This window comes from Nyctereutes procyonoides, unplaced genomic scaffold (assembly GCF_905146905.1).
Source record: "Nyctereutes procyonoides isolate TBG_1078 unplaced genomic scaffold, NYPRO_anot_genome, whole genome shotgun sequence".
NCBI lineage: Eukaryota > Metazoa > Chordata > Mammalia > Carnivora > Canidae > Nyctereutes > Nyctereutes procyonoides.
Window position 1 is genome coordinate 37,157,587 of NW_026575044.1, and position 27,289 is coordinate 37,184,875.

Genomic DNA, 27,289 nt, shown 5'->3' on the forward strand with positions numbered 1-27,289 from the left:
AAATCCTTACATTCTCTAAAACAGTAGTCTGCAGCACCACCGTGACATCAGTTAGGCTAGAATTCTGAGTAAAGTTATCTTAACTCTTCTAACATGACCAACTAGAATGATGAAAATTTTAAAACATGCGAGCCGTAAGCTGCTAAAGAATCTGCCTGGACATTACCTTTTGTAATTTTGCATTTTAATGTGCATTCTGGGAGTACTCCAAGAACTTTCCCTGTACCAAGAAGTATAGTCACTTTCTTTTCATTCTGGTGCTTGAGAGCCTTGCAACTCGTGACGCGCCCACTTTGGCATTTTTCTAAAGTCCCTGTTCTCTGCATGGGGTTATCTCATCTGAGACTTTCCAAATGTGACTTCCAAGAAGCTAATCCCAGAAACATCATTTTAAGCAAGTATTTTCTGATTCTGCTTTGTGGAGAGTAATTCAGCTAAGCTCTACAGCTGAAAAAGGAAATTTATCCCAGCCTTGCCGCTTCCTGTTTTGAGATCCTGGAGAAGCTACCTTGCCACCCTGGAAAGGGTTTCCTCCCATGTAAAGTTAGGAGACTAATTTGTACCTAATAGATGTATTGAGAGATAAATAACATATGTAAATTGTGTAGGAAGTCCCTGATTTAGCATAATGCTCAATATTAGCATCATTTCATCACACTTGAGAATCAGAGCAACTGCATCTAATCCTATTTTGATTATATTAAGATTCGTCAGGACAAACCAAATGTATATATTAGTAAGTTGTTAAGATACATATTACTGTCTTCGGATCTGAAATTTTTAGGACAAAAAATTAATATTTGTATTCTACAGAGTCAATATTTCTCAAACCCTTAGTAAACATATTTACCATTATGATTGAATATGCAAACATGTATATATGCATGTGTTTAAAATTAAAACCAGTTTCACAAAAGGAATAGTCATCATAACAAATGGTATTTCCCATTATGCTAAATTAAGGCTGATTCCAACTCACTGTATTAATTACACAGTCTCTAATGAATGAAACCCTCACTGTAGAATCGGTACCATATCTGTCAAGGACTGTTTGGTCAACAGAATTTATATGCACACTTAAGATGTGATTGAGTCTTTTTGGACATCGTAGAAATACAGTTTCCTGTAATTCTCTTGCTTGAGTGTATCTGTTACCATCTCCTATCTCACAAGTGTCAGATTTAGTGGTGGGGTCATGAATTTGTTCAGGCTAGTGACCAGCAGTTCTATAGCTTATATCTAAAGCAAGCGTTCTTCTGTCTAGATGGAGAATAACTATTCTTTTATTTTTATTTTTATTTTTTAAAAATTTTTATTTATTTATGAGAGACACACAGAAAGAGCTAGAGGCAGAGACACAGGCAGAGGGAGAAGCAGGCTCCATGCAGGGAGCCTGATGCTGGACTCAATCCGGGACTCCAGAATCACACCATGGGCCAAAGGCAGGTGCCAAACCACTGAGCCACCCAGGGATCCCCAACTATTCTTTTAAAAGAGAGGACATAATGTTCTGTTGGATTATACGTGTCATACTTTGAAAGACACTCTGTTTCTCTAGAAGAATGGTTTTACTTTTACTTTTTAGGTGCAGAATTATTTGTAAATAAATATTCTCTATTACGTTTATAAGATACTACCATTCCTAAAGGAATATTTATTAATGTGGATTGAAAGGAAATTAGCATTTGAAAGTATTGAGCTCTCTCACAGGTAATAGAAACAATCAAAAGGTGTAAGTGTTGGCCAACAATAGAGATTTAAAACACAATATATCTTGAGAGAGAAATGCAAATATCATTGCTGGAATAGAATAAAGTTTTAGAAGTAATTTTGGTACTGACTCTTCCAATATCGACCTCCTCTTACCTTCCAAAAGAAAATAGTCCAAAACTTAAAAAATGTAATATCCACAGCTTTTTTTGCACTTAAGTTCAAAGTGAAGGCATTTTTAAAATGCATTGCATTTCTGTAATTGTTTTACACTTAATCCAAAGGCTTGACTTCCTTTCTCTGTGGGTAAATCTCAGTTACGAAAGCCATGTACATTTCTTTCAGTCAGTTCTTCTCCATAGCTTCACATTCTCAGTTTCTTAACTTTATAAGTCCTAAAAGTGGTGGAGAATATGTGGTATTCATGATGTCTCTGTCAACTTGAGGAGCATAACAGATGAGAGTAAGGAGTGTGAGCATCTTGCAGGTGAAAACCTCGCAATTCTACACTGAACCGGGGTCCAGTCCCAACTTAAAAAAAAAAAAAAAGGAATGCCCTTTATGATGGTAGAGTTTTATGGTATAGTATTATTATCACAGTACATGGCTTTGGGGTGCCTGCTGGATCAGTCGGTGGGGCATGCGACTCAGTCTTGGGGTTGTGAGTTCAAGCCCCACGTTGGATGTAGAGATTACTTAAAAACAAAAATCTTTGGGGTGCCATTTGGTTAAGCGTCTATTTTTGGTTCAGATCATGATCTGGGGTCCTGTTCAGTGGGGAGCTTTCTTCTTCCTCTCCCTCTGCTGCTACTCCTGCTTGTGCCTTCCCTCTATAAAATTAAAAAAAAATATTTAAAACAAAATACATGGCTTTTATGAACTCATTGAGAGATGATGCTTCTCTGTCCGGTATGATCTAGGTATAATTTGTCTTAATCAGGAAGGAATGTCAGAGTATCTTCTCTAAACATCTGCCATCCTGGACCTCACTACCCTACAGCACCCTCTGCAGCCAGACTTATTTTGACCCCATCTTCCACTTCCATACACATACACATTTTGCTTTTGCTTCTTTCTAAAAAGAATTTGGAGACTTAGATTCCAGCATTAATGACATCCTTCCTTTTTTCTTCCAATCTGTTTTGGACAGGATTATGTTACCAAATATTGGATTATACTACATGAAGTGAATACTTTACATAACTGATACTCAATTCTAAATCTCTCTGTGATTGAGGCTTTTACAAAAAAGATTTCCAGCTCAGAATTAATACTGATACTGGTTAGTGATTTGAAACCTTTCTTCCTGACTCCCATTGTCCTTTTGTTGAAGGGCTCTAATCTCATAATCCTGTTGTTCTGTCTGTCCCCTGTTTTCTTTCTCCTCTTCTCTCCCATCCTTTTAGGATTTCTCCATGGGACTGACCTAGAGGTTAGGTCATGGGTGTTCATACTTACTGACTTTTGGACCAAGGCCAGCAGCAGGGTGAGGCAAGTGAGAGTACATGGGCATTTGTGCTCATGGCTTTGCCGGTGCTAACCCTGTGTTTGTTAAATGTCTTGCAGTCATAGAATATTAGTGTTGGATTTTTATCAGACATGGAAAAAATTCTGATGTATTTATAAATACTGACCTTTTAAAGTGAAAATATTATATCACTCTTTTAAAGATGTCCAGTGGAACCAAATACCATAGAGATTTGAATGAGAGAGCAGTCTGTTCCTTAAGAGTTGAAAAGTTTTTAGTTCAATTTGCTTCTTTAACTCATATTTCCATTCCATATTTCTTCCAGAATATTATCCTTGTTTTTATCTTTGTAGGTCTTTTATTGATTACTCTATCATCCTTTGCTATCGCAAAAATACATATAAAAATAAAAATGACAGCATGTATCCTATGACCATAAGATATTAAAAGTTTCTCTGCATCGTAATTATTACAAATATTAATGAGTGATCAGAATAACAAGCATTGCAAATTTATGAAAATATTAACATAAAAGGTAAAATGTTATAAAATGGATCTTTTCAGTTGGGTTTAGGTATCTGAGAATGTCATTTATTGCTACAATGTGACAGGATTTTCAGTAATGACTGTTATTTTTTTAATAGATTAAGAGATTAAGAAACCTTGCTCATATTAATAGACAGATGGGAGTAGGAGTTTGGTGGTTTGTTTTCTTTTTTTTTTTTTTAACATCTAGTAATATTATTCAGTTCTTTGACCCTTTCCTGTGTACCAAAATTCAGATAACAGTACAGTATCAAAAATATTTTTTTATGATCCATAAGTTGACAACTCAATTAAGACTTCTTCACTGTAACTGAAAACAAAAATTTGGAAAACTGGGATCCCTGGGTGGCGCAGTGGTTTGGCTCCTGCCTTTGGCCCAGGGCGCGATCCTGGAGACCCGGGATCGAATCCCACGTCGGGCTCCCAGTGCATGGAGCCTGCTTCTCCCTTTGCCTATGTCTCTGCCTTTCTCTCTCTCTCTGTGACTATCATAAATAAATAAAAAATTAAAAAAATTAAAAAAAAATTTGGAAAACTTATGAAAGATCTTGTTAGCTTCCATTGGTGTCATAGGTGTCTTGGTCTTTGGGAAATGTAACCAGAGAAGCTTTACCAGGACTCTCAATTCTTGCTTAATGTAGCTCTTTCCTCACTCTCACATATATCTTGTAAGAGTGAAAAGAGGGTGAGAGAATTGAAATACTTTTTGCTGAAACACACCTGTGTCAATAACCTGTGATAAAATGCTTTTATCTTACTGTAAGCTTTAAATTGTTTCCTTCAAAACCACAGATTTAGCTCATTCACTTAATGCAGGGTACCTGCCATGCAACCGTAGAGCCAGACCATACTCCGACATATCCTAGGTCAGCTGACTGTCAGGAGTGTGATGTTATTAATATACTAACATATTAGTATACGTCACTGTGACCGCTGTCCCATTCTTGAATTCCAAATCTAAGGTCGATACAGACCTAGATAAATTTTGCCAAAGCTGGTACCTTATAATTACTGCCTTGAGAGACGGAGGACAGAAACAGCAAAGTAGTTCAACAAAACCCTAGCATCTTTACCACCTCACTTTACAGTGATCTAAAATCAGAATACCCCAATATGGGAGAAATGGCCAGAAGGCCTCATTTCTAACATCAGGTCTTTCCATTAACTGAAACAGAAAGTCATGGAGCCCTTGTGCAGATTAATGGTACCTCAATTAGAAGAGGCTTCATGGACACCAGTACTGTACTTCTAACCCTCCCTTCATTTGGGACCCTGCAGAGTTTACATTTCAGAACAAGAATACTATAAATACTATACTATGATTCAGGATGATGTCAGGTGTCCCCTCTTGCCCCCACAACCTACTCCCCCCACCCCCACCTTGCAGAAGGGTAGTTGTAAAAGGGGAAGTGGGGAAAAAAGAAACAGCATGACCTCTAGCGCAGGTGTCTGATCGGGCCTGCCAGTTAGGAAGTCAGAATGTCTGTGGAGCCTGAGCATCCGGAAATTGGTTCTTTAGAGCAGCCCCGCCGACATAGCTACTCTGGGCTATTTACATCTTTGTGAATTCCCCTTGTGTGAGTACCATGCAGAAGACTTAGATGTGGTCCAGGCTAGTGGTTCCTAGCTAATGGTTGTCCCGCCAAGTCTGAGAACACTCAGCTGCTAGACAGGAAGCATAGGAAAGGACTAGCTTTCTCTTTATCTTTTTCCTCATAGCTCTTCTTTTCTTTTTCTTTCTGTTTCTACCGTTGGTTTGCACCAGCATGCGCATACTGTGGTTCAGTTCATACACAAGCATGCACTCCATTCCTGTTCTGTCATTCCTGTGTTTCTGGCTGTGTTACTTCCATTCGTTCCTCTGTTGTCTTCCACTTGGGCTGCTCTCGAGAGCTGAGGAACAGAGGTGATGCCAGCAGTGAAAGGCATGAGGGCAGCAGTTTTTCAAACTGCTCACCCATACGGTTTCAGGAGGGCTGTCTTGTTCTTCATGTGACTCAGACGGCAAGAACCTCTCATGCAAGATAAACTTGACATGGAGGGAGGGGACAGGCAGCAGAAGATGTGAAACAGATACCTTTAACCCTCCAAAGCCCTTAAATGTAAGAGGGATGAATTTTTAGATCTTCGTTAGCTATGGCAGGTGTATAGGGGGTGGGTTGTAGAGGAAGGATCCAGTGCCAACTTTATCTGGCAGAAGGCATGTCCAAGGAACAGAGCCAGAACTGCTGCTAGCACTTGACCATCTTAGTGCTTGGATCACACTCCTGGGTGAGGACTCTGTCGGCAAGCTGGCTGCCTGGGCAAATGAGCAGACAGATTTAGCCTAAGATCTAAGTTGTTTCTCTGAGTAACCCAGGTCTTAAACATTTGCACATTTGGGTGTTACAGTGTTAGACTTTACATATATAAAATATTTTCCATTTTAGTTGGGATCAAACTTGGCCTTGCCTTCGGGTTGTTTATATATTGCTCAAGTGATGAAGCAGCCTTCTCTCTCTCTCTCTCTTAATTCTCAGTTTGTCAGTGGATGAGAAATTGCAATTAAGAATTTCTTCTGTTTCATCATTGGTTGCTATTATTAATTTGCATGGATAAATTTAAACTTTGTTTTTAGCTGGGTCACAAGGTGGAACTGTCTGACATAAATATTTAATTTTTCCAGCTGACTGATGGTCTCAGTGATAAAAGTAGTCCAGCTAATGTTTCTTCCTGAAACTTGACCCTCATAATGTGAGTTGTTTCTTTTCTATTATTGGAGTCTACACAGTACTAACTAGTTGTATACAATATCTAAAGAGCCCAATATCAGACTGAATTATATTGGAAATAGAAATGGTGTCACTATAAATTTCTAAGACAACGAACTACAGTTTGTGTCACCTGAGTTTTTCATTACATATCTAGGGAACTTAAATTTAAACAATACAATTATTGTAAGCTTACTTTAAAATAATTGGAGTACTAGAAACAATGTTGTGAGTCCATTGCTGTATTTTAAAATAGCTTTTTCTACTCTTCTGAGAGGATGAGGGTGTTATGGTGAGTTGGATTTATGTGTATTTGTTCTCTAGGATCTTCTGTTTCCTTCGTACTACTTCTTGTTAGTTGGCCCAGATGTGTGCCTTTTCCTTTCCTTGAATGCTTACATTCTGAGTTACTAAAAGAAGTGGGAAGGTATTTAAATTATTCTAGATTGCAACATTGGATTTAAAGAAGCTTATTTAAGAATCTTAGGAGCTTTCCAAATGATTAAAAGATAATCTACCCATTGAATTGGTGATAAACCATGTCCTTTGTGCTTTGGTCTCCAGTTTACAGCACACACTGTTTCACTGACTCACTAACTCCTATAAAGTCCAGCCAGCTGGTGTTGAGCAGCCTGTGGCTAGTAGGCCCTTGACTGTCCCATCCTTGCCTGAATATTTTCCCCGGGAAGATAAATGGGAAGAGATGCAGCCCCCCTAGCATTGCTTTAGGGATGAAAGATTAAGTTCCTTGGCCAGGATTCTCATCTGATCTAACTAGGCACAAGTGAAAATGCTGTCACCCTTACCACATCTACTCCCTCAGGAGGTATTTTGTCCTTCTAGTGCTATTTAGGGGGAAAAATAGAGAATCAAGCTTAAAGTTCGTCATTCTTGTAATGAATAAATCTCATCCTGTTGCATACAGTAAAGTGAAATGTGGAGAACAAGAACAGCATGGTGTGGGTCACATACTAGTCAAGGAATAGGGCTCGAGTCATCACCCTGGTGAACCCCTGTCTTCTTGGTGACTGGATGGAGCAGCCAGCCAGCCAACAGAGAACCTTACCAGTAGGACTTTTCAGTCATCGTCCTGGCTAGGGTCCCAGGAGAGGTGGGTGTCCTTTCCTTCACTCCCTCATCATTTAAAGTCAGAATTCAGAAGCCATGGGGCGTCTGGGTGGCTCAGTTGGTTAAGTGTCTAACTCTTGATTTTGGCTCCGATCATCTCAGAGTGGTAAGATCAAGTCCTGAATTAGACTCTGCTCTGGGTGTGCAGTCTGCTTAAGATTCTCCGTCCCCCCTTCCCTCTGCTCACATGTGCCCTTTTCTTTTTTCTTTTTTAAAGACTTTATTTATTCATGAGAGAGAGAGGGAGAGAGAGAGGCAGAGACACAGGCAGAGAGAGAAACAGGCTCCACGCAGGGAGCCCGATGTGGGACCCGATCCCAGAACTCCAGGATCACGCCCTGGGCCAAAGGCAGGCACTCAACTGCTGAGCCACCCAGGTGTCCTGCTCTCTTTCTTTCTAAAATAAATTTAAAACAAAACAAGAAAAACCTTGGAAGCCATGCCTTTTGAGTAGCTTTTCTATAGCTCAGCCTTCACCCAGGTGATAGGGTGAAGTATCCTAACCTTTGCTTCTCTGCATCTTGGAGGACCTGGTGTTCTTGCATGTGTTCTTAATGATAATAGCTAACATGTATCGCTCACTTTCTGTATGCCTGCTACTGTTCTCAGTGTCATATATGAATTAACTTCACCTTTAGAAGCCCTGTGAGGTACACAGTGAAATCCCCATTTGGGGAGAGTTGAGGGCCTTACTCATGGTGATGCACAAGCATAAGGCAGCAAGGGGCCTTTGATCTCAGAGCTCATTCCTTTTATTTATTTATTTATTTGTTTGTTTGTTTGTTTATTTTTAACTGTGGTAAAATACACAGCATAAAATGTACCATTTTACCCATTTCCATGTGTGCAATTAAGTGGAAATAGTGCACTTTGTTGTGCAGCCGTCACCACCATCCACCCAGCCTTTCTGTCGTGCAGAAGTGACACTTCCTACCCAATAAACAGTAGCACCCCCTTCCCCTCTTCTAGCACCCGGCAGCCAGCATGCTGCTTTTCGCTCAGAACTCATTCTTTTAACCACGTTACTGTTCCTGGAACTTAGGACTGGAATAACCTGAGCATATTTTGTTGCTTCTCTTTTTTCCTTATGCCACGTAGACTTCGTTTTTCTCTTGGACGTTTTATGATTGGCATAATGTCCATGTGTGTGCTATCAGGTGGCCCAGTTTCTGCAGTGCAAGCTTGCTAGCTTCCTTCTGCCAGGCTGAAAGTATTAGATTTTAAAATAAGTCTCCTGTTTTACTCCTGATTAAAAGAGCAATATGTGTTCATTTTAGGAAATTTAGGAAATACATAAAAGCATAAAGATAACTGAGATTACCTGTACTACCAGCTCCTTGAGGCAACAGCTGTTAACTGTGGTGCTATGACCACATAGCATTTGTTTCTAGGCCTATAAAACCTAGTTTTGAATGTGTTGCTTTATAACCTTTTTCCCCCACAGCATTTTGCCATAGGTTTGTATTCCAGTGAAAGGGTCAAGAAAGTGCATTGTACTAAATGCCTGATAGTACTAACAGGCAGTGGGCAGGGGGACTGCAGCAGGGCACGAGGGCAGGGGCCCCTTCAGGGTGCTCTTCTCCCTCTGGGGTGGTGAAGACACAGGTGGAGCATCAGATACTGTCCCTCCCCTTGGGAACCGTGTTCCTGTAGAGTTAGCCAGACGAGGTCACATTCCCTGACCAGTCTAAGCTGGGCCCAAGACTAGGTCTGCCTTGTTCCTCCCTGAGCTCCAGAGTCAGCCTGACGCCTGGCTCAGGGTAGGTAGCAGCAGGTGTTTCTGGTACAGAAGAGCCCTGTAAACCATACCTGACTTTCTTTGGGGAGTAGGTTCCCCAGATAGCTGATTCAGGGCCCTGCTCTGAACTCTGTGCCCTTTCAGACTTATGGACAACAGCAGGCAGTCTCCTATATGATCCAGGGCTGAGTCGTGACAGAGAGGTTCTGGTCCTCCAGGAGTTGGAGGAAGCAGGAAATCAGTGAGGACTAGAATGGTTGAAGTGACTCAGGCTGGGCCCTGAAATATGGATAGGATATACAAGAGTCCAGGGAAGAGGGCAAGGCATTCTGGGCCAGGGTTGGCTCTACCAACCAAGTCTTTTAACCCAGCCTAAAGAAGTGCCTGGCACCTAGTAGACACTAAATGTGATTTCAAAGATACTTTGAAAGAAATTTAATTTTTTTTAAGAAATTTAATTTCTAATGCATATTCTATACTGCAAGTTTGCTGTAGAAGAAATTTTCTGTGAGGTATAATTGACAAAATTAGAAGATATTTAAAGGGATCCCTGGGTGGCGCAGCGGTTTGGCGCCTGCCTTTAGCCCAGGGCGCAATCCTGGAGACCCGGGATCGGATCCCACATCGGGCTCCCGGTGCATGGAGCCTGCTTCTCCCTCTGCTTGTGTCTCTGCCTCTCTCTCTCTCTCTCTGACTATCATAAATAAATAAAAAATTAAAAAAAAGAAGATATTTAAAGTATACATCAAGGTGATTGGATATGGTATACATTGTGAAAGGATCCCCTTGAGTTAATTAACATATCAGTCACTTCATGTACTTTTTTGTAAGAACATTTAAATTCTACTCTTAACAAATTTCATTTATGCAAAACACTGTTACCAACTATAGATGCCATTACATTACATACATTAGCTCTTCAGATCTTATTCATCTTGTAACTAAAAGATTATACTGTTTTACCAATCTCTTCCTATATTTCCGACCCGTAGCCCCTGGCAACCACTTCCCTACTCTTTTTCTATGAGTTCGTCCTTTGTTTTTGTTGTTTTTTTTCCCCCACATATCAGTAATACTATGAAGTATGTCTTTCTCTGGCTTATTTCACTTAGCATAAGGCCCTCTAGGTTCATCTATGTTGTCATAGTCACAAATGGCAAGATATTCTTCTTAAGGCCAAATAATAACACTTGGGGTGTGTGTGTGTGTGTGTGTGTGTGTGTGTGTGTGTGTGTGTGATTTTGACCAACAGTGGTCGCGTTTTCTTGATCCATTTATGTCAATGGACACTTAGGTTGTTTCCATATTGGCTATTATAAATAATGCTCTAATGAGCATGGGAGCATGGGAGTGCAGATATTTTTTCAAGTTAGTGTTTTCACTTCTTTGGGCAAATATCCAGAAATGGAATTGCTGGGTCATATGGCAGTTCTATTTTTAATTTCTTGAGGAACCTCCATTGTGTTTTCCATAGTTTCTGTACCACTTCACATTCCCACCAATAGTGGATACAGGCTCCCTTTTGTCCACATCATTGCCAGCCATTTGTCTTTTATATAGAATAGCCATTCTAATAGATGTGAGGTGATATCTCATTGTAGTTTTGATTTGCATTTTCCTAATGATGATTGATGTTGGGCACCTTTCACATATCTATTGGCCATTTGAATGTCATCTTTGGGGAAAAACTATTTAGCTCCTCTACCCATTTCATAATTCTTTTTTCTACTGAGTTGAAAATTAGAATCTTGGATTTGCACTTCATCTCAGGCACATGATTTGTAAGTATTTTCTCCCATTATGTAGGTTGCCATTTCATGTTTTCATGATTTTCTTTGCTGTGCAGAAGTTTTTCAGTTTGACATAGTCCCAGTTGTTTCTGCTTTTGTTTCTTTTCTTTTTGGTGTCAGATTTTTAAAAACTCATCGCAAGACCTATGATAAGGAGCTTATTACCCCTTGTGTTTTCATCCAGGAGTTTTATGGTTTCAGTTCTGATTTTGAAGTCTTTAATCCATTTTGAGTTGGTGATTGTAAATAGTGTATGATAGTGGTCTAGTGTCATTCTTTTGCATAGGGCTATCCAGTTTTCTTAGCACCATTTATTGAGGAAACTATCCTTTCCCCCATCATATATTCTTGGCTCTTTTGTCAAAAATTAATTGGCCATATACGTGTGGATTTATTTCTGGGCTCTCTGTTGTATTCCATTTACCTGCATGTCCAGTTTTATGCCCGTACCATAGTGTGTCAGTTACTATGGCTTGGTAATGTTTGAAATCAGGAAGTGAGATGTTAGCTGTGGGCTGGTCATATGTAGCCTTTATTATGTTGAGGTATGTTCTGTCTGTACCCACTTTGTTGAGAGTTTTTATCATGAAAGGATGTTGAATTTTGTCATGCAATTTTCGCATCTGTTGAGATGATCATGATTTTTAATGATTCATTTTGTTAATGCAGTATGTCACTTTTATTGATTTGTGATGTTGAACCATCCTGCATCCCTGGAATAAATCCCATGCGATCATGGTGTATGATCCTTTTAATGTTCTTTTGAATTTGGTTTACTAATATTTTGTTGGAGTATTTTGCATCTGTGCTCTTCAGAGATACTAGCCTATGATTTTTTTTTTCTTTCACTGTAGGGTCCTTGTTTGGTTTGGGTATCAGGATTAATGCTGACTCCTAGACTTTTGTTTGTTGTCAGGCTTTTGGTTACTGCTGCAATCTCCTTACTGGTAATTTGTTCAGATTTTCTTTTTCTTTGTGATTCAGTCTTAATAGGTTATGTATTTCTAGGAATTTATCAATGTCTTCTAGGTTTTCTAATTTGTTGGCATGTAATTGCTTACACTAGTTTCTTATGAGCCTCCTTTTTTCCATGTAATTTTTTTACAGGTTTGTTTATTGTAGGCAGGAGCGGGGGGTGGGAATCTCAAGCGGATTCCATGCTAAGTGCAGAGCCTGGTGTGGGGCTCGAAGCCCTGAGATCGTGACCTGAGCCAAAATCACGAGTCTTGACTGAGCCACCCAGGCACCTCTAGACGTTTTTTTTAAAAAATTGAACTCTAGGGATCCCTGGGTGGCGCAGCGGTTTGGCGCCTGCCTTTGGCTCAGGGCGCGATCCTGGAGACCCGGGATCGAATCCCATATCGGACTCCCGGTGTATGGAGCCTGCTTCTCCCTCTGCCTGTGTCTCTGCCTCTCTCTCTCTCTCTGTGACTATCATAAATAAATAAATTTAAAAAAATAAATTGAACTCTAGTTGACACACATTGTTATGTTGGTTTCAGGACCATAACATAATGATCCAAGTCTATATATATTATGCTGTGCTCACTACAACTGTAGCTACGATCTCTCAGCGTAGAGTGCTATTATGTTGCTATATTGCCTATGTTGTACCTTTTTTTTCCCCATGACTTATTCCTTCCATAACTGGAAGCTCTGTCTCCCATTCTCCTTGACCCATTTAGCCCATATGATCCTCTGCATTTTTATAGTATCAATTGTAATATCTCTCCTTTCATTTATAGTTCTGAGTCTTTCTCTTTTTTTCTTGATGAGTCTAAAGATTGTGTCTACTTACCTTTTCAAAAGAACCAGCTCTTAGTTTCATTGATCTTTTCAATTGTCTTTTTAGTCTCTATGTCATTTATTTCCCTTCCGATCTTTGTTATGTCCTTTCTTCTAGTACTTTTGGGCTTAATTTGTTCTTTTTCTAGTTCCTTAAAGTGTAAGGTTAGGCTTTTTATGTGAGATCTTTCTTATTTCTTAATGTAGGTATTTATTGCCGTGAACTTCCCTCTTAGAATTGCTTTTGCTGCATCCTATGAGTTTTGGATGTTGTATTTCTATTTGTCTCAAGATACTTACTGATTTTCCCTTTTGAATTCTTCTTTGACCCATTTGTTGTTCAGTAGTATGTCTTAAATCTCACATAGTTGTAACTTTTTCCATATTTTTCTTGTAACTCATTTCTAATTACATACTCTTTTGGTTAGAAAAGTTTTGTCTCTGGGAAAAGAGCATTTTCATGTTTTTACTTCCTTACTGTTAAATTTTATACCAATAATTATGTATTCCTCTATTAGTTTTTTGCTTTAATTTTTAAAGAAAATCTCAGGGAAGATATTTATAAGTAGAAGGAAGAGAGCCTCAGGCATCTCAGTTAAGATAAACTTTGGTAGTCCCAGTTTTCTGACCTGGGCCCCAACAGTGAATTTCTGGAGTTAATGAGCTCTCAAAGTATATATGGTACAGCTTTCTTTCTTTATCTCTTTCTAGACTCTTATTCTCCATTGTCTCCCCAGTGAGAAAGTAATAAACTTACCATTTCTTTTAATTAGGTTGAGCTGCCAAATGTCTGTTCCACAATATTTTATGGTAATTAATGGGTTTAATTTTTAAAATGCACTCCAGTTGTATTTTTATGAAGGCTATCTTATGTTTAATTGTACATATCAATAAGAATTTGGTTGAGGGGGAATAAGTCAGAGCTAAGACAGGTAACATTCAACCTGGATGGCACCTTGGGAATGTTCACCTGCCCCATGTACGTTTAGTCAGCAGACTTTATGAAACATCTGATTCCCAGAAGAAAGGTAGGTAATGGTAGGTGGAAGGTTAGGAAGATCATCAGAGTATTCTAGAGAATACCAAGATAAGTTTGTTCCTAATGCATTTTTTAAAGACCTAATAATGTTTGCTGGTAGGATAGGGTAAACAGAGTTGAAAATTCAAGTCAAAGAACCCCCTGCCCAGTCATTACATTATGTTTGGAAGTCTGCTGTGATTGTGTCATCCTAGCAGGCAGAATTTAAAACCTATTCTATAAAATGCATACTAGCCTTCTAGTACCAAGTCCACAAAGTATAGTAGATTTGAGTGCTCAGGAAACCTCAATGTAGTTCAAAAACAGTCTGAAAAACCTTTGGAAAATTAGCAAAAAATGGTATATTATTGACCATTAGCTCACTGTGAAGACTTGTTTTTTTGGTCCACATTGCCTTCCTAATTCTGGTGTAAGGCAGATTTATTAATAGTTACCATCTAATGCTCACCAGATCATGAACTCAAAGCCAAGGAGAATGTTTAGGTAGTCTTTGTTTCCTTCCATGCCTAGAACAATATACTCCATATTGTTAGATGTTCTGGAAAGATTTGTGGAATTGAACCAATACTAATTAAATTTCACGGGCACTCTTTTCTATTCTTTCCCATGAGCATTTTAGGTTAAAGATGGCAGCAGGTAAGTTTGCCATGTGTATGGGACATCACCGTTTCCATTTTCTTGTGAAATAGGAACTGTCCAAGATCACCATGCCAGTTATATTTAATGAGCCCTTGAGCTTCCTGCAGCGACTCACTGAATATATGGAGCATACATACCTCATCCATAAGGCCAGTTCATTCTCTGATTCTGTGGAAAGGATGCAGGTATGTGCCAAACAAGCACTGGAAGGGCATAAGTCTTATAGACTTCTCTGCCACCTCCACCCCCAAAAACACATACGCAGAATTTGTGCTAAACACAACTTGAAGTTGGGCAGTGTTATTAAAATTCGAGTGTTGGGAGTATCCTCTGCAATACCCACCCATTCCCCGCCACCCCCCATCATCTAGCTGGAGTGCCACCACCATGGAAAGACCAGTGTGTATGGCTGGGTTAGTTACAGGCAGAGCAGAGTAGACACATTGTTCTTCAGACAAACTGGTGGCATTCTAAAGGAATCTTTCTGTTCTTTTATTTATATCCATCAGCTTTTTCCAACCTCATGGGACTTGATATCAGTTTGTTCAGTTTTATTTTTCCCTATCCTAAAAGTGTTGTACTTTTTAGAAATTTTAAGAAAATTAAAAGTAATTTGGGGTTTGAGAGTTTTTTTTAAAGTTCTTGAGAGAATTTGTAGTATCCTGAGGGTGTTATAAAAACTATATGGCTCAGAATGACTTTAGCAGGAGACTCCATAATTTTCATTTTGAATACCCACACTGGCATATTAAGTTGCTAGAGCTGTATTAAAAATCCAAAGTAATTAAACTCCTCAAAATAATTTTGAAAATTACTGTCTTCAGCAAAATTTCAGTTCCTAAAAGAATGGGGAACAAGCTAGGCTATTTTTAACTTCTGATGCTGTGTTCCACAGTGTGTAGCTGCATTCGCTGTGTCTGCTGTTGCTTCTCAGTGGGAACGCACTGGAAAGCCTTTCAACCCGCTCCTGGGGGAGACCTATGAATTAGTTCGGTAAAGATCTTTCACTTTTTGAGATGGGTTTTGCGTGATTTGTATAGCTTTTCAGATGAAGAGGAAAGATACATACTTTTTTTTGAACATTACCAACATTTTGCATTACTGGAGCAAGTTAACAATTTAGGTGTTTGTTCTATTTTAGAGACTCAAAAACGTGGAAAAATACACAAAATGCACCATTATAAAAAATAATTATAAATATTTCAATATTACTGGGATCCCTGGGTGGTGCAGTGGTTTAGCGCCTGCCTTTGGCCCAGGGCACGATCCTGGAGACCCAGGATCGAATCCCACGTCGGGCTCCCAGTGCATGGAGCCTGCTTCTCCCTCTGCCTGTGACTCTGCCTCTCTCTCTCTCTCTGTGTGACTATCATAAATAAATAAAAATTGAAAAAAAAGATTTCAATATTTCTGATCATGTGGATTAGTTATTCTTTTCTCCTTCTGTAGATCATAAGATATGATTGGAGTTGTTTTAATACCCACATAATATATGTTACCACGAATTTATACTGTTGGCATTAAAGGTGATAAATGCATCAACAAGCCTAATTCTCTGTACCCACTGTAGCCTGCTGCTTTACACACAGAGAATCCATGTCACTTTAATTTTTCTGAATCTACCTCTTTATCTCTCCACAAGTTTTGATATCATTTGTATTCTAGATGTTTGAAAGGACAGGGACACATTAGATTCCTCTATCTGTGTATCAAGGGAATAAGTTTTAAATTTATATGGCCAATATTGTCAGTTCATGCAGGTTGCCCAAATTCATGTGCCTGTTATGTTCAAGTAGCTAGTACCTGTTTCTTAATATTTTAACATTGCCTTTTGACTGAAATGACAATAATGTACATATTGCATGGTAGGAGTTAATTATAATTACCCCACCCCACCCCCTTTTTTTTTTTAAAGAGATGACCTTGGTTTCAGACTCATCTCCGAGCAGGTCAGCCATCACCCGCCCATAAGTGCATTTCATGCTGAAGGATTAAACAACGATTTCATCTTTCACGGCTCAATCTACCCCAAACTAAAGTTCTGGGGCAAGAGTGTGGAAGCAGAACCCAAAGGAACCATCACTTTGGAGCTCCTCGAGTGAGTTGAAATCAAGCCATTAAACTTTTCATGTATGCCTACTCATAAATATGTATACTTATACACAGACCTAACAGCATTGTTCAAAAGCTGGAGAAAAAGAAACAGCTTTTATACAGTGTAAATTATCTACCTTTCTGTAAAATAATTGAGAAGCACTGCAGTAGCCATTGTTTATCAATTTAGGTATGTACAAAAAATTTAACTTGACGTTTGACTATGGTGTTTGGATCTATTTTAAGATAGAATGGAGTCAGTTATTCTACATAGTTCTTAAGAAACGTTTTCTATACATCATGGTGATATTTTCTTTAATATCTTCCAAAATGAATTCACTTTGAGAAATACTGAAATAGTAATTGTGTGGTGCATTTTAAACATTAGGTAAATTTGGAAGTTATTTTGCAATACAAAATATTAGCATAGAATATCTTTCCATGTATTTATGTCATCTTCAATTTCTTTCATTAACGTCTTGTTTTCAGTGTACAGGTCTTTCACTTCCGTGGTTAAATTTTTTCCTAGATATTTTATTCTTTTAATTATTTGCAGTTAAAAATAGAATTGTTTTCTTAGTTCCATGCTCATGGATTATGAGTTAATACTGTTAGTATATCCATACTAACCAAAGCAGTCTACAGTTTCAGTGTAATTCCTATCTAAATTACAATGACATTTTCCACAGAAACATAACAATTTAAAAATTTTTATGGAACCACAAAAGATACTGAAAAGCCAAAGCAGTCTTAAAAAAGAACAAAGCTGGTGGGATCACACTTCTCAATTTTAAACTATATTACAAAGCTATGGTAATTAAAACAATATAGTATTGGTACAAAAACAGACACATAAAATTAATGGAGCATAACAGAGAGCCCAAAAATAAGCCCATGCATATATGGCCAATTTATGAAAAAGATGGAAAGGCCAGTTTATTCAATAAATGGTGTTGGGAAAACTGGGCAGCTGCATGCAAAGAATGAAACTGGACCACTGTCTTGCACCATTAACAAGTTAATTCCAAATGGATTAAAGATTTGAATATAGAACTAGAAAGTACCCAGAAGAAAACCTAGGTGATGAGGTCACATAATCTTGACATTATGTGACCTCATCATCTCATTATTTTTAAATCTTACACCAAAAGAAAAAAAAGAGCATGAAAAAAGGAAAAGAAAAAATGTGGGACTACATCAAACCAAAAAAGCTTCTGCACAGCAAAGGAAACTATCAATAAAATGAAAAAGCCACCTACAAAATGGGAAAAAATTTTTGCAAATCATCTATGGATAAGGGGGCTAACATCCAAAATAGAACTCCTACAACTCAAAGGCAAAAAAGCAAACAGTCCAATTTAAAAATTGGGCAGAGGATCTGAATAGACATTTTTCCAAAGAAGGCCTACAATTGGCCAACAGGTACATGAAAAAGTGCTTAGCATCACTAATCCTCAGGGAAATGCAAATCAAAACCACAATGAGATATGCCCAAACACCTATCAGAATGTCAAAATGACTAGAAATACCAAGTGCCGGCAAGAAGAAAAGGGAACCCTTGTGTTTCTTTTGGTGGGTATGCAAACTGGTGCAGCCACTATGGAAAAGTGTGTGAGGTTCCTCAAGGAATTAAAAATAGAACTACCACACTGTCCAGCAGTTCCACTTCTGGATATTTACCCAAAGAAAATGAAAACACTAACTTGAGTAGACGTATATACCGCCCCCGCCCATGTTCATTGAAGCATTATTTGCAACAGCCAATATATAGAAACAGCCTCAGCCTAAGTATCCATCCATGGATGCATAAAGAAAAGGTAATATAGGGGCACCTGGGTGGCTCAGCGGTTTAGCACCGCCTTCAGCCCAGGGCGTGATCCTGGAGACCTGGGATCGAGTCCCCCATCAGGCTCCCTACATGGAGCCAGCTTCTCCCTCTGCCTGTGTCTCTGCCTTTCTCTCTCTCTCTCTCATGAATAAATAAAAAATCTTAAAAAAAAAGAAAAGGTGATATATATAATGGAATATTATTCAGCCATAAAAACAAGTGATATCTTGCCATTTGCCACAACATGGCTAGACTTTAGAGCGTTATGCTAAGTGAAATAAGAGAAAGACCATATGAGTTCTCTTATATGTGGAAATAAGTAAGTAAATAAGTAAAAAGTAAAAAGTCAAGCTCATAGATACAGAAAGAAAAATGGTGGTTACCAGAAGTAGGAGGGAGAAGATAGAAGAAATGAGTGAACAGTCTTTGTTTTTCATTTAAGTAAATTGAATTAATTTTTTAAAAGAAAAAAACAGATTTAAATCCAAAGGTGGTTCCTATTCTAGTTAAAATGGAGTGAGCACCCTCTAGTCTGTCTTTCCTATGGATTACAACTGGCCAGAAGACATAAAGCAACTATCTGAGGAGTCTGAAGAGTAAAGGGTCACAGATTGGTTGGGGGGAGATACTGAAATTTGTATCAAATACTTTAAAGCAGCTTTTATAACTATGCTTCATGAGATAAAGATGAACACTCTTAAAATGAATAGAAAGACATTCTAGCAAAAAAAAATATTTGTGGAAGTTTTAATACTGAAATATACAAAAATAATGAGATAGGCTCAGCAGAATGAAGAGATAAAGTATGTATAGGACTGTTTGCTGAACACTACACAATACTGATGGAAATAACAATTGAGTAATGGAAGACATACTGTGTTTCAATATATTTGGAAGCTTTAATATAGTTAAGATGTCAGCTCTCCCCTAATTGATCTAAAGCAATCTGTATTAAGACTATCCAAATAAAAAGTCCGAGGATGATTTTTAATATAGAGAAGTTGATTCTAAAATTTATATGGAAAGGCAAATGAAATAAAACAGTCATAACTTTTGAAAAGGAAGAACAGAATTGATGGACTCCCACTTCTCAATTTTAGGACTTAACTCTAAAAATCAAGAGACCAAGAAAGTGTGATGATGACAGAAGGACAGACATATACATCATTGGAACAGACGAAAGAGTCCAGAAATTGACCCAAAGAAGTGTGGTCGGTTGATTTTTGACACAGGTGCAAATACAGTTCAGTGAAGGATAATCCTTCCTACAGATGTTAGGGGAACAATTGGACACACATATTTAAAAAACGAACTTCAGTTTGTCTCACATCATATATAAAATGAACTCAAAATAGATCATAGACTAAAATCAAATTTATAATGTGTAAAGCTTTTGGAAGAGAACAAAATCTTTCTGGCTTTGGATTAGGCAGTGGCATCTTACAGATACGTACCAAAGCACAATCCAGAAAAGACAAAATTGATAGATTTTATCAACATGAAAAACTTTGCTATGTGAAAGACACTCTCCAAAGAATGAAGAGAGAAGTTCTAGATGGGTAAATATTACTTGCAAATTACATATCCAACAAAGAACTTGTATCCAGAATATTTAAAGAATTCTCAGAATTTAGCAGTAAGAATACAGAGCAACTCAATAAGAAATTGGGCAAAGGACACAGATACTTCACCAAAAGACATATAGGGATGGCAAACACATGAGAAGATCTCAATAGCATTAGTCATTAGAGAAATGCAAAATTATAATCAAAATGAGATACCACTGCGCATCTATTTAGAATGGCTAAAATCAAGATAATTTTTAAAATTGATAAAATGCCAACTGCTGACTAGGATGCAGCCTAACTAGAAATATTTGCTGCTGGGAATGTAAAATTGTAGAGTCACTCTGGAGAGCAGTATGGCAGTTTCTTATATAGTTAACTACAGGTTCAGCAGTCTCCTCCTAGGTGTATTGATCTAGAGGAATGAAAATTTATGTTGTCACAAAATCTTGCCCACGGATGTATATAGTGATAGTATTAATAATCACCAAAAGCTGGAGTTTCCTCAAAAAAAAAAATTAAAAATAGAACTGTATGATCCAGTAATCACACTACTGGGTATTTACCCAAAGAATACAAAAACACTAATTCAGAAACATACATGCACCCTTATGTTTATTGCAGCATGTTTTACAGCCAAATTATGGAAGCAGCCCATGTCCATCAGTAGATGAATGGATAAAGAAGAGGTGGCTCTACATATACATTGGAATATTACTCAGCCACAAAAAAATGAAATCTTGCCATTTGCAGCAACATGGATGGAGCTAGAGAGCATGATGCTAAGTGAAATAAGGCAAATACCATAAATTCCACATGAATGAAATCATAAGAAACAAATGAACAAAAGGAAAAAAAAAAAGACAAACCAAAAAGACTCTTAACTATAGAGAACAGATGGTTACCAAGGGTGGGGGAAGGTAGGTGGAGGGATGGAGGAAATAGGTGTTGGGGCTCATCATTATCTTGATGAGCACTGAGTAATATATGCAATTGTTGAATGATGGTAACTACACTGGAATTAAAAATTTTAAAATACAAATAATAATTACCCAAAACTGAAAGCAACCCAAAATCTTCCCATAAGTGAATGGTTAAACTCTGGTATATCCCCTAAAGTGGAATAATACTCAGAAATAAAGAACAATTTATTAAAACATGGAATTTAAAATGTATTACACAAAGGAAGCTAATGTAAAAAAACTACATAGTATATCATCTCATGTATATGACATTTTGGGAAAGGCAATAGAGAACAGATGCATTGTTTTGGGGTGAGGGGTGGATTAGGTATTCAGGGCTTAGGGAGAAGGGGAGGGCTTGAGTGAATTTAGGGGGGAAGCTATGATTGAATTGCTCTACATTCTGATTGTGGTGGTTACATAGAATGATAAACTCATAGAATGATATGCCCACAAAAGTGAATTTTGCTGTTTGTAAATTAAAACTACATTTAAAAAACACAAATGTATGAAGACGTAAGTAAAACAAATGTTTTCAAAAGCAAAGCCTGTGTAAAGTTGGAGCTTATTCGCATATGTAAGTATTTCCCTTTGGTGAGCTAGAAGTTACTCTTCTGGAAAGTCCTAAATAGACCTTCATTTTTATTTTCTACCTCTAATTTTGTTTTTATATATTTTTGCCAAACTTTTGAATGTTTAGGATGAGGATAGGCATACCTTGGAGATCTTGTGGGTTTGCTTCCAGACTACTGCAATAAAAATACTGCACTAAAGCAAGTCAGATGAATTTTCTGGTTTCCCAGTGCATGTAGAACTTAGGTGTACACTATATTGTAGTCTATTAAACGTACAGTAGCATTATGTCAAAGAATAATCCAACATGCATACCTTAACTTAAAAATTTCTTGCTGCTAAAAAATGCTAACCATCATCTGAGCTTTCAGTGAGTCCAAATCACAGATCACAGATCACCATAACAAATATAGTAATAATGAAAAATTTTAATATACTGCAAAAATTACCAAAATGTGACACAGAGATATGAAGTGAGCAAATGCTGTTGGAAAAATCGTGCCAGTAGACTTGCTCGCTGCAGGGTTGCCACAGACCTTCGATTTATTTAAAACAAAAAACATTATCTGCAAAATACAATAAAACTGTTTATATACTGATACATACATAGTTTATTTGGAATTTGGTGGAAGTGTAGGTTTTTCTCTTAGGCTTCTGTATCCTTTTAAGGAACAGCAAGAGTAGTCAGACAATAACCATTTCATTGTGAATTAGCATCAGTAGAGGTTTTGAAGTCTTAGAACTTACTTACTTACGTCCAGCCTCCTGAAATTGTCATCCTGAGTAATGGTGTTTGAGACAAATGCACTTTTTAAGCGAAATAACACTTCACATTTACTTTTCTGAGTTGTTGGTTTTTTGTTTTTGTTTTTTAGACACAGTGAAGCATACACATGGACAAATCCTACCTGCTGTGTACATAATATCATTGTGGGTAAACTCTGGATTGAGCAGTATGGCAATGTGGAAATCACAAACCACAAGTAAGATGCTTTAGGGTTCTTATCTATCCCTTCAACTGTCATCAGCCCATTCCAGTGGACTTCATTTTTTTTTTTTTTAAAGCCCTCGTAGAGCCTAATTATAATTTAAGAACCCGGCAGTGTGACTCTTGGGTAAATAGAAGCCCATCCATTTAACGAGTGGAGTTCATTAAAGTTTCTGATTAGGGATGACTTGGTGATCTTTGAGTTTTCACAGATGAAATTATAATTTCATCCGCAGCTCATTTTGTTTACAGTGCTTATTAGTTTGTACTATTCACAGAGGGAGTGAGGTGGGAAGAACATGGAAGTTAAAAAGAGCTAGGTTTGGGGATCCATGGGTGGCTCAGCGGTTTAGCGCCTGCCTTTGGCCCAGGGCACGATCCTGGAGTCCCAGGATCGAGTCCCGCGTCGGGCCCCCCACATGGAACCTGCTTCTCCCTCTGCCTGTGTCTCTGCCTCTCTCACTCTCACTCTCTCTCTCTCTATGTCTATCATGAATAAATAAATAAAATCTTAAAAAAAAAAAAAGAGCTAGGTTCAAATCCTACCCTGTGCCCTTAGGCACATGTCTTATTCTGCTGGGGCTGCTTTAACAGACCATGACCGACTGGGAAGCTTAAACAGTAGAAATTTATTTCTCACAGTTCTGGAAGCTAAGAAGTCCAGAGTCGGGGCACTGGCAGCTTTGATGTCTGGTGGAGGCTCTTTCCCTGGTTTGCAGCGGCTGTCTCCTCATATCCTCATATGGCAGATGCAGAGCTCATGTCTTTTGTCTCTTAAAAAGGCAGTAATCTCATTCATGAGGACTCCACCCCCAGTTAGGGCTTCAACATAGGAATTTGGGGAGACACAAATATTGATTCCTTAGCAGTAGATCTCTTGTTCTTCATGAGCCTTGCTTACCTGGGTGGGTCCAGTATTAATTGAGGATCAGCCATTGATAACCTCTGATGGAGCCTGGCATATGTTAGAAAATCAGTAAACAGCAGCTGCTCTAGAAAGGTCACCTACCTCATTACTCTCTACTGCTGCTTCTGTGGTAAATGGTCATCTGAGCTTTAATACCTTCCTCACAGGACTGGTGACAAATGTGTGTTGAATTTTAAGCCATGCGGCCTTTTTGGTAAGGAATTACACAAAGTCGAAGGCTACATTCAAGATAAAAGGTAAGGTTTCCATTTTAAATGTTGAGTAGTGTAGGTGTCCTCCACTAAATAAAACGTTAGTATTAAAATCTACTATAGCCTAGGAAACCTTTCAGTGAGTTGAAATTTTTTTTCTTCTACAAGGAAGTATCTTGTTTATTTATTTATTTATTTTATCTTGTTTCTTTAAAGAATCTGATTCATAAGCATCTTCATGATAAGATTCAGTCACAACAAAACACTAGTTTAATTGTTGGCTGAATATCAATTTCTCTTGACAGCAAAAAGAAGCTCTGTGCCCTCTATGGGAAATGGACTGAATGTTTATATAGTGTTGACCCAGCCACTTTTGATGCTTACAAAAAAAATGATAAGAAAAATACTGAAGAGAAGAAAAACAGCAAACAGGTGAACATACATCCTATAAGGCGATATGGGGGGAATCACTGGGCTCTTGAATTTGTACTGATCATTTTAGAGGTGGCCTGTTACTGGGTCATAGATCGACCTTTTTTTTTTTTCCCTTTTTTTTTTTTTTTTTTGGTCTTGTTCCTAATGCATGTAATTATTCTCCCTGGATCATCTTTGTTTAATTGAGGTATAGTTGACATACATCCTTGATTCTTTTTAATGAACAGATAACCTGTCCTGGTAGCGACTGTTTGACGTTACCATAATGGAGTATGGGCGTACACCACTTTCAGAGCTCTGTGCATTGATGTGTGAGGCATTGATTGAAGTCACCTAGCTTTGGAAAGTTGGAGTTCATCTTGGACAAATGCTCTTTTTCTTCTTTCTGTTTATGTGCATTGAAGTTGAGATCAGTTGAATGTTTAAAATTTCCTCCAAAATGCTTTCCTACGTTTTCATGCCTGTTAGCAGTTTTTTTTTTTTTTAAATAGTTATTTTAGAGGGAGGGAGGGAGAACCTCGAGCAGACGCCCCACCAAGCGTGGAGCCCAATGACCCTGAGATCATGACCTGAGCTGAAGCCAAGAGGCAGACACTTAACCAGCTGAGCCCCCCAGGCAACCCCCTTAGCAGTTTTGTTGCCCCCCTCTCACGTGTAAACCACTCAAGTGAAGACCCGCACCATGAGATGGTCATTCCTTGTTAACCTTTCTTCCTTGTGAGACCGTCGGCCTCCCCCCTCCCCCACCCGTGAGGCTGACAGCTGCTGGCCGCAGGGCCCGCCGAGACCTGCGTATTGAGTGTGCTGCCGGTCCTGTCTCCGTGCAGAGTTGCTGAGGCTAAAGGAAGGGCTCCTGTTTGACAGGAGAGACTTGAGGACTGCTTGCCGTCCAGGAGCGGGCACCATGGTTAGCACAGCCTCTGGGGAGGAATCTTCGCCCACATTGCCAAGTGGGGCAGAGGCTTAGGTTTCCCCTTCTGTCTGGCACCTTCGGTGCCTTCACTTGTAAAACGGAGATGGTAACAGTAGCTGCCATGTGAACCGAGTGGAGGAGTGGGTAGGGGCTCCGGGCACTGTCTGCCTGTTGTGAGCACGACTGACATGGAGGCCGGTCTGCTCGCCTGGCCCAGCCAGCAGGCCTCCAAGCTCCCCTGGGCAATTCTCATGCCTGTGAAATTGAAGAAGCCCGAGTTTTCCACCCAAATAGCTGTATTTATGAGTGACTTTCTTGTAAACCAAGTTAACCAGGGTCCTGAGGCAAAGGGAACGAGTTTTGTTAAAGTGACCGGGGCGTGCTGCTTTGCTGCAGCTTCAGGCCTTCTCTTTCTTTCTGTTTCCCTGCGTCCCTCTGGGCACAGTGCTGCTCTGCCTGCCCCTCCCTGGACACGGGACTGACGGACCGGAGAGGGAAATGTTCCAGAACCCTGGGAGCACTGACCCAAGCTCCTGGCAGCCGCTCTGACCAGGAGGGGGTCGCTTGGCAAAGACGGCCTCACCGACGCTGTGGCATCCGCCCTGCTTTTACACAGTTGGGGTGGGGGGCACGGACATTCACAGAATTTCAGAAAATGCCCCTTGTGTCCTGTGAATCCAGTCAGTCTTCATAGACAAATGGCCTTCCCCCTTGGAGAGAGAGGACTTTTGCTCATTCACACCCTGCCCGAGTCCCCCTTCCTGTGCGCACATCGTCGTCATCAGTGTTGTCACCTCTGCTGCTCTTCTGTAAACTGTATATTCACTGAAGCACCTCACCCAGTGGTTTCACATTTGGTGACTGTGTGACGTTGGGAGTATTACTTAACCTTCCAAAGGCTTAAAATCTTCATATAGAACCCCAATATTCCCGTGTCCCTGTAGGTTTATTCTGCGAGGACCAGCACCCGGAGGACCAGCACTGGCACGGCTCTGCCTGTGGGGAGTGGAGGGAGGAAATGGGAGTTTCCTTGTCAGCTTTTTAAATCTTTTTATAGGTTGCTTTTAGGATCCCTACTGCCTTTGTGTCATTGGTAACTTTAGTTAACTACCTCAAGAATTTAACCTTTTCTTATTCTCATAATATTCCAGTAAATATTCCCTTGAGTTATTTTTGTCTTCAAAACAAACAAAAAAAAGCTTTAAAAACATGAAGACACTGTAGTAAAGAGCACTGATGATAATTGTCTTGCCTCGAATGCAGCTAGCACCAAGCGATACAGCTCGCAGAGCTCACCGGACATAGCCCCTGGTCAGCAAGTGGTTTGGACCTCTACGCTGTCTAGAGGCCAGGACCTACAAATGAGGTCCTGGTGCCCCTGCCCTCCTGCAGCTCACATTCCAGCGGTGTGCAGGAAGCGGTGGTTGTTTCACAGCTTGTTAAGTGTATTGTTCTTAAAACATTTAATTTTGGGGCAGCCCTGGTGGCGCAGCAGTTTAGTGCCGCCTGCAGCTCAGGGTGTGATCCTGGGGACCTGGGGTCGAGTCCCACATCGGGCTCCTTGCAGGGAGCCTGCTTCTCCCTCTGCCTGTGTCTCTGCCTCTCTCTCTCTTTGTGTGTCTCTCATGAATGAATAAAATCTTAAAAAAAAATTAATTTTGTCCATCTGTTGGATCTTCTAGATGAGCACTTCTGAGGAGTTAGATGAAATGCCAATGCCAGATTCTGAAAGTGTGTTTGTAATCCCTGGAAGTGTTCTTCTGTGGCGAATAGCCCCACGGCCTCCGAATTCCGCCCAGGTGAGCCTGGGCCCAGTGGAGGCAGCCTCCCTGTTTGTCAGCACCCCTGCTGCTCCTTCCCGGCATCTGTGGGGCCAGCAAAATAAAATGCCCCTCCCTGAGATTCAGTGCGTTTGCGCTGTCCCTCCCTCTCTCCCTCCTGGCGTCTGGCCAGGGAGATGGGTTAGGGTGGGACTCCTGGGGGCTTCTGTAATGACTCAGGAGGAAGACTGGCACTCATCGAAGACAGGGCAACACAGACACTTCCGTATTGAGCCCCCCAAATCCAGCCAGTAATGATTTTAGTGGAGGAAAAAGAATGTTGGTTTGGTTGTAGTTCCACATCAAGTTGACAGTGATAGTCGATGTTTATCTGTGTGGCCTCCTTTGAGATTTCTTTGAGACACACACTCATCGGTGGTGCAAACTTTGATGAAAACA

The 27,289-nt window shown here is 39.5% G+C and overlaps 1 protein-coding gene across 7 annotated transcripts in view; it reads left to right on the forward strand.

Moving 5' to 3' along the window:
- Positions 1-27,289, forward strand: part of OSBPL1A (oxysterol binding protein like 1A) — a 223,488-nt gene that overhangs the window by 190,199 nt on the left and 6,000 nt on the right. For all 7 annotated transcript variants that reach the window (XM_055324315.1, XM_055324316.1, XM_055324317.1 and 4 more), the window contains 7 exons: positions 14,644-14,778; positions 15,489-15,586; positions 16,509-16,691; positions 22,491-22,598; positions 23,678-23,767; positions 24,028-24,154; positions 26,753-26,869. In XM_055324315.1, the coding sequence (XP_055180290.1) occupies positions 14,644-14,778; positions 15,489-15,586; positions 16,509-16,691; positions 22,491-22,598; positions 23,678-23,767; positions 24,028-24,154; positions 26,753-26,869 (858 nt within the window). The remainder of the gene's footprint in view (positions 1-14,643; positions 14,779-15,488; positions 15,587-16,508; positions 16,692-22,490; positions 22,599-23,677; positions 23,768-24,027; positions 24,155-26,752; positions 26,870-27,289) is intronic.